Source organism: Meleagris gallopavo, chromosome 1, assembly GCF_905368555.1.
Source record: "Meleagris gallopavo chromosome 1, MGAL_WU_HG_1.1, whole genome shotgun sequence".
Lineage (NCBI taxonomy): Eukaryota > Metazoa > Chordata > Aves > Galliformes > Phasianidae > Meleagris > Meleagris gallopavo.
The window spans coordinates 53,155,906-53,168,981 of record NC_139404.1 but is presented as its reverse complement, the minus strand read 5'-3'; the positions used below and the strand labels follow the sequence as shown (position 1 = coordinate 53,168,981).

Below are 13,076 nucleotides of genomic sequence, written 5' to 3'. Positions count from 1 at the left end.
GGGGATAGGGCAGAGTTCCCTGAAAACTTGGTGTCTCTTCTCTCTCTCCTCAATAAATTCCCTTAAGAGGAGACGTAATGCAGTGTGATCAAATCGGTTTATTTTTGGGTGGCCAAAATCAGTTTCTTCCATGACTTTATTCCAACCCCTTACACCCTTCCTCCCTGTTGCTAGGCAGCAATAATAGTGTTCCTAGACATGTATCTTTGGCATTAATGTCTGATGCATTTAATTTATGCCTCCTTTTCTAAAACAACAACAGGCATGATTTAAAAGTGAATGTTTTCTTTTCTGGTAGACTGGTAGCATTTACAGAGCGAGCTGTGGTGCCTGTCAGGAGTTACTTGACATAATCTAACAATATAGATGTACTGTATGTGGCCACAGCCATCTTTCAAATTGACTAAAATGATGTAGGATTGTTAGAAAGCACCACTCCTGGCTGTCTATAACTCTAAGTGTGATGGAAGTTTAGTAGTATGGCTAGTTGCTGCACCTAGAGAGAAACATCCAAAGGTGCTGCTTCTCTCATCTAGATGAGCTAACTCTACATGTAATTATATTCATATACGCGTATATGTATGTGTGTGTGTACCTATAAATCTCATGTAATTCATACTTCTTGGAACTGGAAGAAAATGGACTGATAGTATGAAACACTCACTAATCGCTTTCCTGGTAAGCTAGGCTTTCTCAGCAACAAGCATGAGTAAAAGTTTGGGTCCTTTAGAACCACCAAAAGGAAGAGGGGCTGTTCTCATCCTGTTTAAACATCTCCTCTATGGTACGTCTGTGTGTGGACCACCAAAGATAAGAAAAATGGTGTATGTGTGTACAGGACTATAGGAGGGGTTGACAGAACTTCAGAATTGGTGTGCAGTCCTGTGTTTAAAAAGTAATAGCATACATGATCTGATTTTAAATTGTGAGCTACTAGGTGCCTTTGTGCAGTGGCAGGTACGCATATTCACAATGATGAATAATCTGTTAAAAATACGTTATATTTCATAGCTTAGCGTGTGTTTCAGCATTCTTTTTTGTTTTGTTCTGATAACATGTTATAAAGAATTTTTGAACTCCTGTGCAAAAGAGTTTGTGTTACGTTTTAGGTTTTGGAAGGTGTCTCGTGTACAAGAATGCCAAATGTACACTGAAGCGTTATACAAACCAGACATTTGACAAAGTGATGGGTCCGATGTTGGATGCAGCTACTCGCAAACCAATCTGGCGCCATGAAATCTTAGATGCTGATGGTATCTGCTCTCCTGGTATGTCAGACTGCATGTTTAGGCATAGCACCTACTGAATCTGAAGTAGACATGAATGTTCTGTTACAATTTCTTGTGCGCTTTGTTTTGTTCTTAGTGTATTTTTTTTCTTGTTGTGGACAGTGTTATAGTGGAAAATGTTTAAATGTTGCCTTGTGAAAGCAACATGGTACCTGATACTGTGGGTGTGTTGGTTGGTTTTTTGATGGGTAGGCATGGGAAAGAGAGGTGCTTAAGTAGAAAATTTATACTGTGAGTCCTAACCTTTTCACTGATTCACTGTTATGAAGTAGTACTCTTCTTACATCCCCAAAATGGCAGACTTCCAATATTGCAGTTTTTTACTGTTTCCATCTATCGTGTTTTTTTGTCGTTGACTTTTAAGGAGAGATTTTTAATTATTTTTCATTATTAAAATCTCCTAGCATATTGTCAGCTAATGCAACTGCCTGAGGAAGTAAGACTTTGTCATTTTAACACTTCAGAAATATATTTTGAGGGAGAGAGGAAAACAAATATGATGGGAAATGCGATTGGGCAGGGAAGGAGAGACTAAAAGTGCTCTTGCACAACTCGTTGTGGATGTTATGTAATGTCCAGACATTTAGGGGGAAATTCTAAAATTAGTTACAGTGTTGCTTGTTAATTTTCTCCTTATGGCAAATGACCTTAGATGCCTTTTCATATTTATATTTATATTTAGACCTTGGGTATATTCGACAGCTCTTTTCAGAGTGCCCTCAACACACAACTATTCTGTTTTGATTACCAAAAAAGCTGGTTTGATGATTCCCTTACCATGGGATATTCAATAGTATAACATGACCTACTTCTTGGATGTGTTCCTTACAATTTGTCTTCCAGTACTCCTTATTTTATAGCTTTGAATGTATTTCTAATATAGGTAGCCAGATGCATTTTATTTTCTGTTTGATGTAGGTGAAAAAGTAGAAAATAAACAAGTCCTTGTGAACAAATCAATGCCGACAGTGACCCAGACACCTCTGGAAGGAAGCAGTGTGCCACAGCAACCACAGTACAAAGACGTGCCAGTAACGTATGTTGCATCTTGACTTTCTACCTGGGGAAGGTAGCATAGAGGAAAGGTCCCACTGTACAAGGAACACTTCTGAAAATATGTGTATAGAGAGGAATCATTAAGAGAGTTTCCCAGGAGAATCCAAGAAAAAAGTGATGACACTGTGAGCAAGGAGTGGTGTCATACATAGCTTAAGCAATGGAGAAAAAGGAGAGAAGCAGAACAAGTGGGAGGGCAGAGAACATATGTGTGCTCAGTGAGGGGCTGCATCTCCTCCATGCAGACTCTCAGAAAACACTGACTGCTGCTCAGCCCTCATTTTTCCAGGTAGGAGTCCAGAAGATGGAGGCCTTCCTATCTTAGAGGCTGATGGTGACTGATGGTCAGCTTGTTCTGGCCACTCCAAGCAGATGTTCTTTACCAAAGCACCAAATGAATAAGAAAAGACAATTAAAAAGACTTTTTCCCTTAGCGTCCTGAAAGATCAGAAGGATTCTGAGATGAAAACTTTGAAGTAAAATACATAAATTAGAAAGCATGAAGAGTTTTTCACTATTTAGTCGGCAATAGCTTTGGCATGTTGATAAACTACTGGAGAGCAAGACAAAAATTAGCGTCTAGATCAGAAAAGCAGATATAGCCATGCTGCATTTCTCTGTGATTCAGAACCAATAGGAAGCTGAAGATTATTCCTACAAGATACTGCAAAGTTCTTCTCTTTCTGTATCCCATACTGTGTTCTGCCCATCATTCGTTTCTATACCAGTACATGATATTATGCCTTCATTCTGTTCTTAAATTATTTTAGAATATTTCTTAAGCTCCTTTCTTCAGTTATAATCCTGGCTCCATTAAGGCTGCATTTCAGCCAGAAACTTAACAATAAGCAGGTACTTGTTTTTAACTTCTTTTGTTTATAAATGTAAAATTCATGTTCTGTCTTCTTTTGCTAGTTATAAAGGTGCTACTGATTCCTATATTGAAAAAGTAATGATTTCATCAAATGCAGAGGATGCTTTCTTGATCAAAATGTTGTTGAGGCAAACAAGGCGCCCAGAAATTGGAGATAAATTTAGCAGTCGTCATGGGCAGAAAGGTAAGCTATGTATTTAATAAAAATAAATACATGTTGAGTATTCCCATCACATATGTGCATCATGCATGATTCAGATATTTTACGACTGCAGTGGTAGAAGTATTCCTTATTGGTTGAGTTTGCCTAATGTAGCAATTATGTTTCTGGAAAGTGAAGGAGGAATCAGCAAACCAAACTGTTGATATATGAACCTAGAAAGTAGGGTAGGTGTCCTTTTAAAATAAGAACAGGATTTTGTTTTTCTAAGTGTGAATTTGATTTTAGATAGATTTATCAATGAATAATCAAGAAAGGTGTTGAAGGAAAGAGTGAGAGGACCTGTTCTGAATGAACAGAAAAGACTAGAGATGGAATGTGATCTGGGGCACCTCTTGATCTTCAAACCAAGAGCTGTAAAATAGCTTCCTACTAGGAAGCTGCTCAGTGGCATGGTGATCTCCAGTGTTAAATATTAATTGTAAAATGAAAGTTAGAAACTTGTTTCCCTATCTTTTGAAGATAGTAATGAACTCCCTTTGGCATGAATGGCAATAAAACATGGCATGGAATATTCTTCTCTGAATCTCAAAGTGTTGGAGGTGCATGGGAGGAGTGTCATGAAAGAAGTGACTGAAAACAGTCTGACTGTAAATGATTTACAAACATACTTTGTTCCCTGTGGTCTCAGTATGGAACTGGATTTGACTGTTAGTCACTTTTTCATCTTTGCACGTGGAAAATCTAGAAATTTAAAAATCTAGCATGACCTTTTCCTGCATTATATGTGCTGTACTAAACCTGTGACCTGAATGTTGTATTCCTAGCATGTATTTAGATCCTACTTTGGTTTCAAATCATTGCTTAGTCTCACTGAGGGCAATGCATCTGACATGAGACTAAGCAATGGGGAAGGAAAGAAGCACATACTTTTTTTACTGGGCAAATGTGATACCACCTTAAAAACTACTGGACCAGCAACAACAGTAACAAAATCTATACTTCCCTAGTTTGATTTCTGAGGAACTGGAACCTCAGCATTCAGTGTTAGCACACCAACTTCTTCTATCTGATGACACAAGTATCTGTGAGGTCTGCGTGGAGCGAAGAGAGAGGAAACTGAGTAAACAGTAGAGAACACTCTTTAGATTTGAAACACACATACTTAAAACTAGTTGTAGTTAATGAACATTGTAGTAATAGCTCCGCTTAAAACATGGGCTGCCATCTTGAAATTAAACTGATCTTTTGCCCTTTTTCTACTATTGTTAAGAAATGGAGATGAACCCCTCTGATGAACGTTGAAATGTTTTTCCCAGTTCTGTTTTCGAGGTGACTTTTAATCTAAAAACAGAAGTGATTCCCACTGTTTCCCCAAGTGTCTGGGAAAAAATACCTATGGAACGCTTCAAAAAAGTAAAGAAGAAAGAGTGCATTCTTGACTTTCCCTTTAAAATCCAGTCCAGTTCTTCCACAACAACCATATAGGATAGTTTCTGTAAGTGAGGAGGAAGATCATTAGCTTAAGAGAGAAATAGAAAGACTTGAGCAGTTGGGATAGTTCAGCTGCTCCATTCCTTTTTTCTCTTTCATGAAGATTTCCTGTAGAATTTGTTTGAAATAATTTTACAACCTAAGACACAAAGGAGATGTGAAGTATGTTAAGCTTGAGACTGTTTTTATAGCAAAGCCCATTTCTTCATACTTTCTTAAACTTTATCTAATCAGTTCTTCTTTCAGGCGTAATGCAGCATTTTAGCCGCGTGTGACAATTTTTCTTACTGCAATTAAAAAAGTATACATTATAGTTAAGAAGCTATTATCTTAATCATGACAAATATTTATCTTGCATGAAAAATGTAAGCACGTACGGTTGTCTTCTGATTTGGGCTATGGATGTACATCAATTGAAATAGCTGGACAGCATTAAAATGGAACTGTTTCCCATACTGCTCCAAAAACCAAGACAAATTCTCCACAAATTGAGATTCAGAGAAGAGGGAGAAGTGGAAGAATGACAGGAGGAAGCAGAAGTGTCGGGCAAACTGCAATATAGCTTTAGGTGGCGGAGGGCCTTCTGTACCACTAAATGTACATAAGGCATCTCCCATTATAGGGAGCTTTTTTTAGAAGTCTTGAAGGACAGACATCTCACTGGATATTCTTGCTCCTTGTCAAGCTCTGATATCTGTGGTCAAATGCAGACACAATAATCTTGTTAGTGGTTTCATGGTATTTTCTTTAATATCCAGAAAACCTGAAAGTGTTAATAATATTTTTTTCCCCAAAGTAAAATACCTGTGTAAGTCCCATTGTAGTGAGCAACAACATCCTAAATGCTGTAGGGGGATTTGAGAGCATCCACAGTTATGCCTGACATCATATCAGGTTAGAATGACTGATGCCCACTCCATCCCTTCTTTGGACCTGTGATGATGATAAGCCAACGTCAATTATTCAGAATGCCAAATGTCCCTTTCCACTTGCTGAGGGGCATAAGAGTGGGAACATTGCAACAGTTGTGTTACAGATTTTGCAGGCATGTGCTCGTTAGCTGTCCAGTACACCAATCTGTAATAATCTCTTGTGATCTAGGGAGCTGACATGTTCTAAATATTATATCCTACTGGGATTTATGCCCTTACTGGTAGCAGGCTTTTCAGTTTATTGTCTTGTAGTACTTCAGAAGAAAAAATGTTAGGAGGAGTGGTGGAAGGGAGAAATGTGCTTGGGGAGAAGATAAATACATCAGATACGTAGAAATAAATACTGACAAGAACACTGGAGGTTACTGTTTTGTGACTTCAGCATACAGTGAAGAACTGGATACTGACAGTAATGTTAGATTACAGGCAAAACAAAAGCTTTGAAAAGGAAGGGGAAAATCTCCTGTGCTAGCTGTTTAAACATATTGCTAATGTCATCTTTCTCTGACGTCAAATCAGAGAAGGATCTGTTGTAGCAGAAGAATATAGGCAACTGTGAAACAGAAATCACAGTACCAATGGTTTAACATTTTCTATTGAGAGAATTTTTAATTAGCCTTGAATTTGTTCTCTCTTTGTCTGAATGCAGCTGATTACCTCTTCAAGTTTAATTTGTGAGTGTTAGTTTTAAGCCCATCATAGAGCCATTTAAACAAGTACCTCAATTTAGTAAGAAGGAGAGAAAGCAAATTACTGTCCTTTCTCTATTGTCAGTATTTTTTATTTTTTGGAGGGAGTGTATGAAGATGAGATTTGATTTCATGATATTGTGGTCACAGTTTTAAACTAATTAAATGTGTATTAAATACAAGATTGCACAAAGCTTTTTTCATGTTTGTTTTTTTTTCCATGTATTCCAAATTGATTTGTATTCTGAAGGTATACTTTGTCACTGGGGCAGAAGGAGGCAGAGTAACAGAATTGGAAAGTGTCCGGGATACAACAGATTAAATCTCACAAACCAGCTTTAGCCTTTTGTTACAGAAGAGCCTTTCATTAAATACGCATGTAGATTTGGTAGGCCCCTGTAATAATTTAGATCTATGCCACTGCATCTGTATTTGCTACTTTCTTTGTGTCCTCTCCCATGTCAACACTGTATGGGCAAAGGGTCACCACTTCCTGGCCCGTCCACTCTTTTCATGCAAGTCCATGCTGTAAGTGCACTTCTTCCAAACTGCCTGGAAAGCCCTCGCCTTCCCTTTGAAACTTGTCAACAAAGTACACGAGAAGAAGGAAAGCTAGGCCATCACGTTGTGTTCTGAAACCCACCGGTTAGTATTTTGTGCTATCTCAGTGTTCATCTTCAAACAGGATGTCACAATAAGATCTTGGGAATAGGGCTGTCCCTTTAGTTTGTAAAGTCCTTAAGCTTCTAATGTTTCAGGACTAAATATATGTGTACCAGAGAGGACTTATCTTAAGCTGTAGGTCTTTGCTTTAACTATGTCATATCATACATTTTCCAGAAATATAAAGAAACTTTTTTGGTGTATTGTTTTGTTTTCTAATCTTGCATTCTTCAAGTAAATTCACTTTCAAAGCACAGAAGGCTAAAGGATTGTTAAGCTAAAGAAGCTTCATCTGAGTTCCATACAAACTAAATTATTATATTTCCAGATTTCCTCTTGCTTTGCTACAAGTCACAATGAGGAAAAAGTTGGGCTCCTTTGATGTGAAAAAAAGCAATATATCACTTCTCTGAAAGAACATTTCTCAGTCTCTCATGTGAAAAAGGATTAACACCTCCAACAAAGGTCCTGTAGATCACAGAACTAAGCAGCAATACTGAACAGTATTCCTGAGGAGTGGAAAAACTGTATTTAAGCAAGAGATTGTTTGAACTGGCAAACAGAAGCTTTTTAATAGCTGAAGATCTAAGATAAAGGATTAAACCTTTCTGAAGTATCTGCACTTAAACAACTCTAAAGACAAGGAAGTGAGTTTAAATTCATGAAAGATGCTCTTTGTTTTCCTAAATGAACCGTGTTCTTTATTGTCAAAACAAAATCCATTCCACGGCATTGTCAACTACATAAATTTCATTACAATGCCATTTATATACCAAATTCTGACCTTGCTTACTTTCTAAAATTTTTACTAGTTTGAGCATCTGCCTCGTGCTTGCCTGAGTTCATAGCTAAGAACAACTTATCTTTGCCCTCTCGGTGGCTGCTTTTGCACTACACGTAGACAGTGTGTGTAAACTGAGATGCTAGCTTTAAATCGTTACTGGTGTCATTTTCCCACATTATAAATCAGACTTAGTGCATTATCTCTAACCCACATAGGTGGGTTTATAGGAATTAAATGGTTGAAGTAGTATTAAAAAGAATTTGCTGTTATTGACTGTAGGAATGCGAGATAATTAGCGTTTATTGGACGTCAGGGAAGGCAGGAATTTCTTACCTTATTTTTATCTTCAGAAGTTGGTTATGAGAAAAGGATATGTCAGAATGTTGTTAAAACTTCCCTTGCAGGCTTTGTTTGTTTATTTTTCACAATACCGCTGCTTGGCGTGCTTGCTTAAGAAGAAAATCACGGCATTTTTTTAATCTCAAACAGGTAACCTTCTGACCTCTTCAGTAAATCCTCAACTGAACCTCTGAAATTAGGGTGATTTAGCATTTTATGGCACAGAATAAAAATCTCTAATTCTGTTTCCAAATAGTGTATCCTGAACACACATTTTATTAAGCTCTTGACTCATTCAGCCATGTGTATTTTGTAAAGTTCCTATGGTTATTGTTTTACAATAGCTGCTTCCAGAAGCATTGTAAGGGTTTCAATTAATCAGCTCTTTGTGTGCTTCAGACTATGCAAATTTATCACATCAGACCATTCAGCAGCTCATGGGAAAGCAGTGTACAAACTGTATTGTCTTCTAGCACCTCCTCTCATTTAGAGTGATGTTTTTAATAAGAAAACTAATCAAGTTTACTTATGCATTATTTATCTGTTAATTTTAATTCTGTTCTTATGTCAAATGGGATCTAGGAAGTGATACGATAGATCAACGAATGATTTGATATTGAACAAAGCTCATGTGATGTGGCACTTTTCTCTCCTGGAGTTGTTTTGTGCTTAGTTAGCCATGGCAGTGTGCAGTCAGAGTTCTGATGCAGATGTACTTTTTTGCTTAACCTTATTCATAATTGCCCATCAGTTGGTCCTTTGCCCGAAATATACAGTGCTGTGTTGTAGGTACCCTTCTTCTTCATTACATGGCCTAGTCTTTTTTCTCAGGGGTATTTCCAAACTCTGTCAAACCTGGCAAATCTAAGTAGACACTTTTCAGTTAGTTCGAGCTCTTTTGCCGTTCTATCATTGGAATAAACAAACAGGGACAACTCAGTAATGCAGTTCTTTTTGTCTGGCTGATAGGAGCTGGTATTACTGCTGCTTCCATTCACTTTGTCTCCTTTGCTTGCTAATGTCCCTCCTGCTGCTAGTAATTAGTTTTCTATATTAGGTTGTTTTGACTTATTTATTATTTTTTTTTTCATTTGGCATGTGTGCATAGAGGGCACCTGACAGAGCTGGTGACAAACTTTCCCATACCATCACTGGGACCCTGCCCCCTCCCAGCACCCCCGGCCCCTCGTGGCTGTCAGCAGGGTGCAGGGCAGACACCAGTTGTGGAAATGGGAATATCTCCCATCGAGGAATGGAGCAAAAAGGTGGGAGAGCTCTGTGTCCTGTAGGGCCGTGTGGAGGCACAGGGTGCTGGGATGCAGACAGCTGTATGTAAGATGGGGCCATCGGGACTGATGAGGGCTGGCATTTACTGGCTGGCATACAACAGCACGGCGTTTGTTTTGTCTAGAAAAGTAATTGCTGCCTTTTCTGGTTGTTAGAGTTTGATTCTGGTCCTAGACAAGAACTTCACAGTGTTACGGGTGAGAAGAGATTCAGGCCCATCAGAATGCAGCATGTAGGCTAAAACCATATTGCCGGATTTCACATGCACGTGAAAATGCGTGCTGGGGAGGGGGGGAGAATGAAACCAAGTAATTTTGTGTGTTCCACAAAATTGTTTGTGTGAAAGCTGGGGAGCAGTTTTCATGTGATGTCTGAATGAATGACAGTCAGGAAATCCTAAAAACCTGTAGTAAGTTAAGTACGGGTTTGAGCATGTCCTGTTTATGGATATTGCATAAGGAACAGCCGGGCAGCTTGGCTGTGAAATGCAGTTGGTGTTGCACGGGACAGTGTTCGGAACTTGAGGCTGTCTTAAATCCAGCTTCTGCCTTTTCTCCTTTACTGTTTTATGAGCCAGTTTCAAGTGATTATTCTACTTCTAATGGATTAATTCACTCAGTCACCTTTTTGCAGCTGCCTGGCAGTGCAAAACCAGCATTTTGTTGCCCTGCTGCAAACCCTGATACAGCAATCGGGGCTGAAAGGGAGAAGCGGAGTCAGGAACTCTCAGAGCAGACCTGCAGGCATTAGCTGATCTCTGAAAGAGCCTCTGACAGAGAGGGACTACAAAATGAATCAAGTTCACATTTTGGAGTGAGTTGCAGCTGCTTGCTTTTAGAAGTTGTGTTGTATGCAGGAAGGTGCCTTTCAGGTTTGTAAATTTCTCCTTAGGAGAAAAAAATAAACTTTCGTAAAACATGGAGAGGTAGAAGCTGCTCTCCATCCCGTTCTCTGTATACAGTTGAACATGCTGTACATCTGCTACCTAAACTCAGCAACTTCTTAAAATACAAACGCTCGGGACTGAGGTTTCCCTTTCTTTCTTTCTTTCTTTTTTTTTTTTTTTTTTTTCTGGGCTATAACAGAAACTTTATAAATGGCCTAGCGAGCTTCCCATTGCTGGATTCTAAATATTTTGTTTTTAACTTCTAAGCTCATTATGCTGTCTTTGTGTTAACTTGTATTAAAATCTGTCAGCTATGACTGGTCTCATAACCACAGCCAGCGGACCAGAATAAGTTAATTATTTACTTGTGTCACTAGTGCTCTTCATCTAATGAAATGCACAGCTGTGTTAGATCTGCAGTTGGGTGTGTAGGTCCCATTGTTCCGCAAGTCAGCGGAGGGTAGAAGCCGCTATGATGGAGAGCCCTCAGTTCTTTCTGCTGTTCTGCCTTTCTGTGTCGATTTCATGGATCTTTTATCATTCACTTTCACACAAAACAAACAACACAGTGGCTGTCTGCTATGGGAACCAGCGTGGCATATAAAAGGTTTTCAGAGCCTAAAGTAATTTTAAGTTAGCTAAGATTTAATTTTTGGCTTACAGGTGCCCCGAAGTCCAGATGTAGCCTAATGCTTTCTTAGAAGTAAACAGGAATAAGGCACAACACAAGTGCCATAATATGCCTACAGTAAAGTATTTATGTGTATGAATGTAGGATAAAGAACTTGTGCTCACAAGAAAGAGTGGGTTTTGTTTTTGTTTTTTTTTTTTTTTCATTTTCAGCAAGTGGTTGCTTCTTGGTGGGGAGGGTAGAAAGGTGCTACCGCTTTATCATAATGGAACAGTAAAAATTAATTTCAGTAAGTTAAAAACTAAATGCCACCCCACCCCCCAGACGCTCTCATCCTTCCCCACCCTCCCCCCATACTTACCATTCCCACTCCGTTGACTGCTGTTGGTGCACCTCTCCCTGCCTTGCTGCTCCCTCCTGAGCTGCCGCCGCCATCCCCCTGTGTGCTGGCGGCCAGGGCTGCCTGCTTGGGGATGTGCCCAGCACCCCCAGCCCTCAGTAGCCTCCACTGCGGGGCCCTTCTCAGAGTGTGGCGGCCTCATCTCAGACAGCTTGTTGGCTTTTCCAGTTGTAAGGGCTTCTGGAAGAAATTGGCCGCTCAAACAGTAGCATTGGCTTGAAGGAGTATGGGGTTAAGCAGCTGCATTTTAGCACCTGAAGTTGTGTGTTAGATCTCTTGGTCGTTTATCACTGCAGTGTTCTGATCTGCAGCATTCGGCTGTAAGAATGGAAAGGAAAACGTCACGATGCGTGATAGACTTTTAAGTGAGTTTTTGTGCTTCTGCTTAACACGTCACAAGTAATTTTAGAGTTTGGTGTTTTGTTCTTTTGTTTTGACCCAGCGAGACAAAAAAGAAAACTTCCAAAAGTTATGATGTGCGTTCAGGGGCAGACAAAATATAAAGTACAACCCCTCCTTATACTGCCTGTAATTCGTCAAGAGCAGTCTTTGCTCAGCAAATGAACACTACCTGAAAAAATGTTGGGTTTTTGTATTTTCCCTTAATTTGCCCCCCAGCTCGTATCAAATGCTGACGTTAGTGAAGATGCATGTGATAAAGGGATTCTGAATCAGTATTAATTTTGTGTGTCCGAGGAGGTGATGCAAGAGACCTGATTTCTTCTTTTCTTTTTTTTTTTTTTTTCTTCCTCACAGACAATTATAGTATCAGCTCTAAAAAATAGGTTTCACTTGAGATGTTCCAGACTGATGGTCAAAAGCTTCTGGTTGCATCTGAAAACTGTATCTGAAGCTTTCTTCCCTAATTGCTAGCTGACACGTCACAGGGAGCATTATGCAGGGCTATGCTAATGCAGCCAGTCTGTCACAAGGGCTCTCTTCCAGTCTGCAGGTCCGAGCAGCGGTCACGGTAATGAATCTGGGTAAAAAGTGATCCATGAGAAAGAGAGGAGGAGAAAAACAGCGAAGAAAATCTGGTGATGAGGCGTCAGCCCCGCTGGTGGTTTGCTGTTGGTGAATTGAAATGTTCTCTCTTCTACAGGGGTGTGTGGACTGATTGTTCCTCAGGAGGACATGCCATTTTGTGATACAGGGATTTGTCCAGATATCATAATGAACCCTCATGGCTTCCCATCGCGTATGACGGTTAGTGGCTATGTTGTCATTAAAGAGGCAGCGTCCTTCAATAGGAAGTGAAGTTGTTAAGCTGGAAAAACAAAACTGTGTATGTGAGAGCCATACAGTTGCAGCGAGAACATTCTCCAGTCCTCGTGCCACATGCTTGCCCTCTTATGAACCTTCCTTCAGCCATCTGTTTTGAAACATCCTTCTGTAAAAGGAGTTGGGATGTGGGCTTTTTGTGTATCACAATCATTTTGTTCTGCATCAAACTATTAGAAGAGCAACCAGGTACTTCATTTAAAGCCTTTCCCTCCCAAGTGACTGTGCCCAGTAAGTCAGCTGGGCAAAAGTGAGGGGAAGAGCAGAGTTTCAGTAATAGTTCTAGGCCTTATATCACTGACATCTCCATG

The 13,076-nt window shown here is 39.5% G+C and overlaps 1 protein-coding gene across 1 annotated transcript in view; it reads left to right on the top strand.

Moving 5' to 3' along the window:
• POLR3B (RNA polymerase III subunit B) overlaps positions 1–13,076 on the top strand; it is a 67,191-nt gene that overhangs the window by 41,993 nt on the left and 12,122 nt on the right. Inside the window, exons 21-24 of the mRNA XM_010712465.4 lie at positions 1,110–1,268; positions 2,208–2,325; positions 3,261–3,403; positions 12,587–12,690. Coding sequence (XP_010710767.2) covers positions 1,110–1,268; positions 2,208–2,325; positions 3,261–3,403; positions 12,587–12,690 — 524 coding nt within the window. The remainder of the gene's footprint in view (positions 1–1,109; positions 1,269–2,207; positions 2,326–3,260; positions 3,404–12,586; positions 12,691–13,076) is intronic.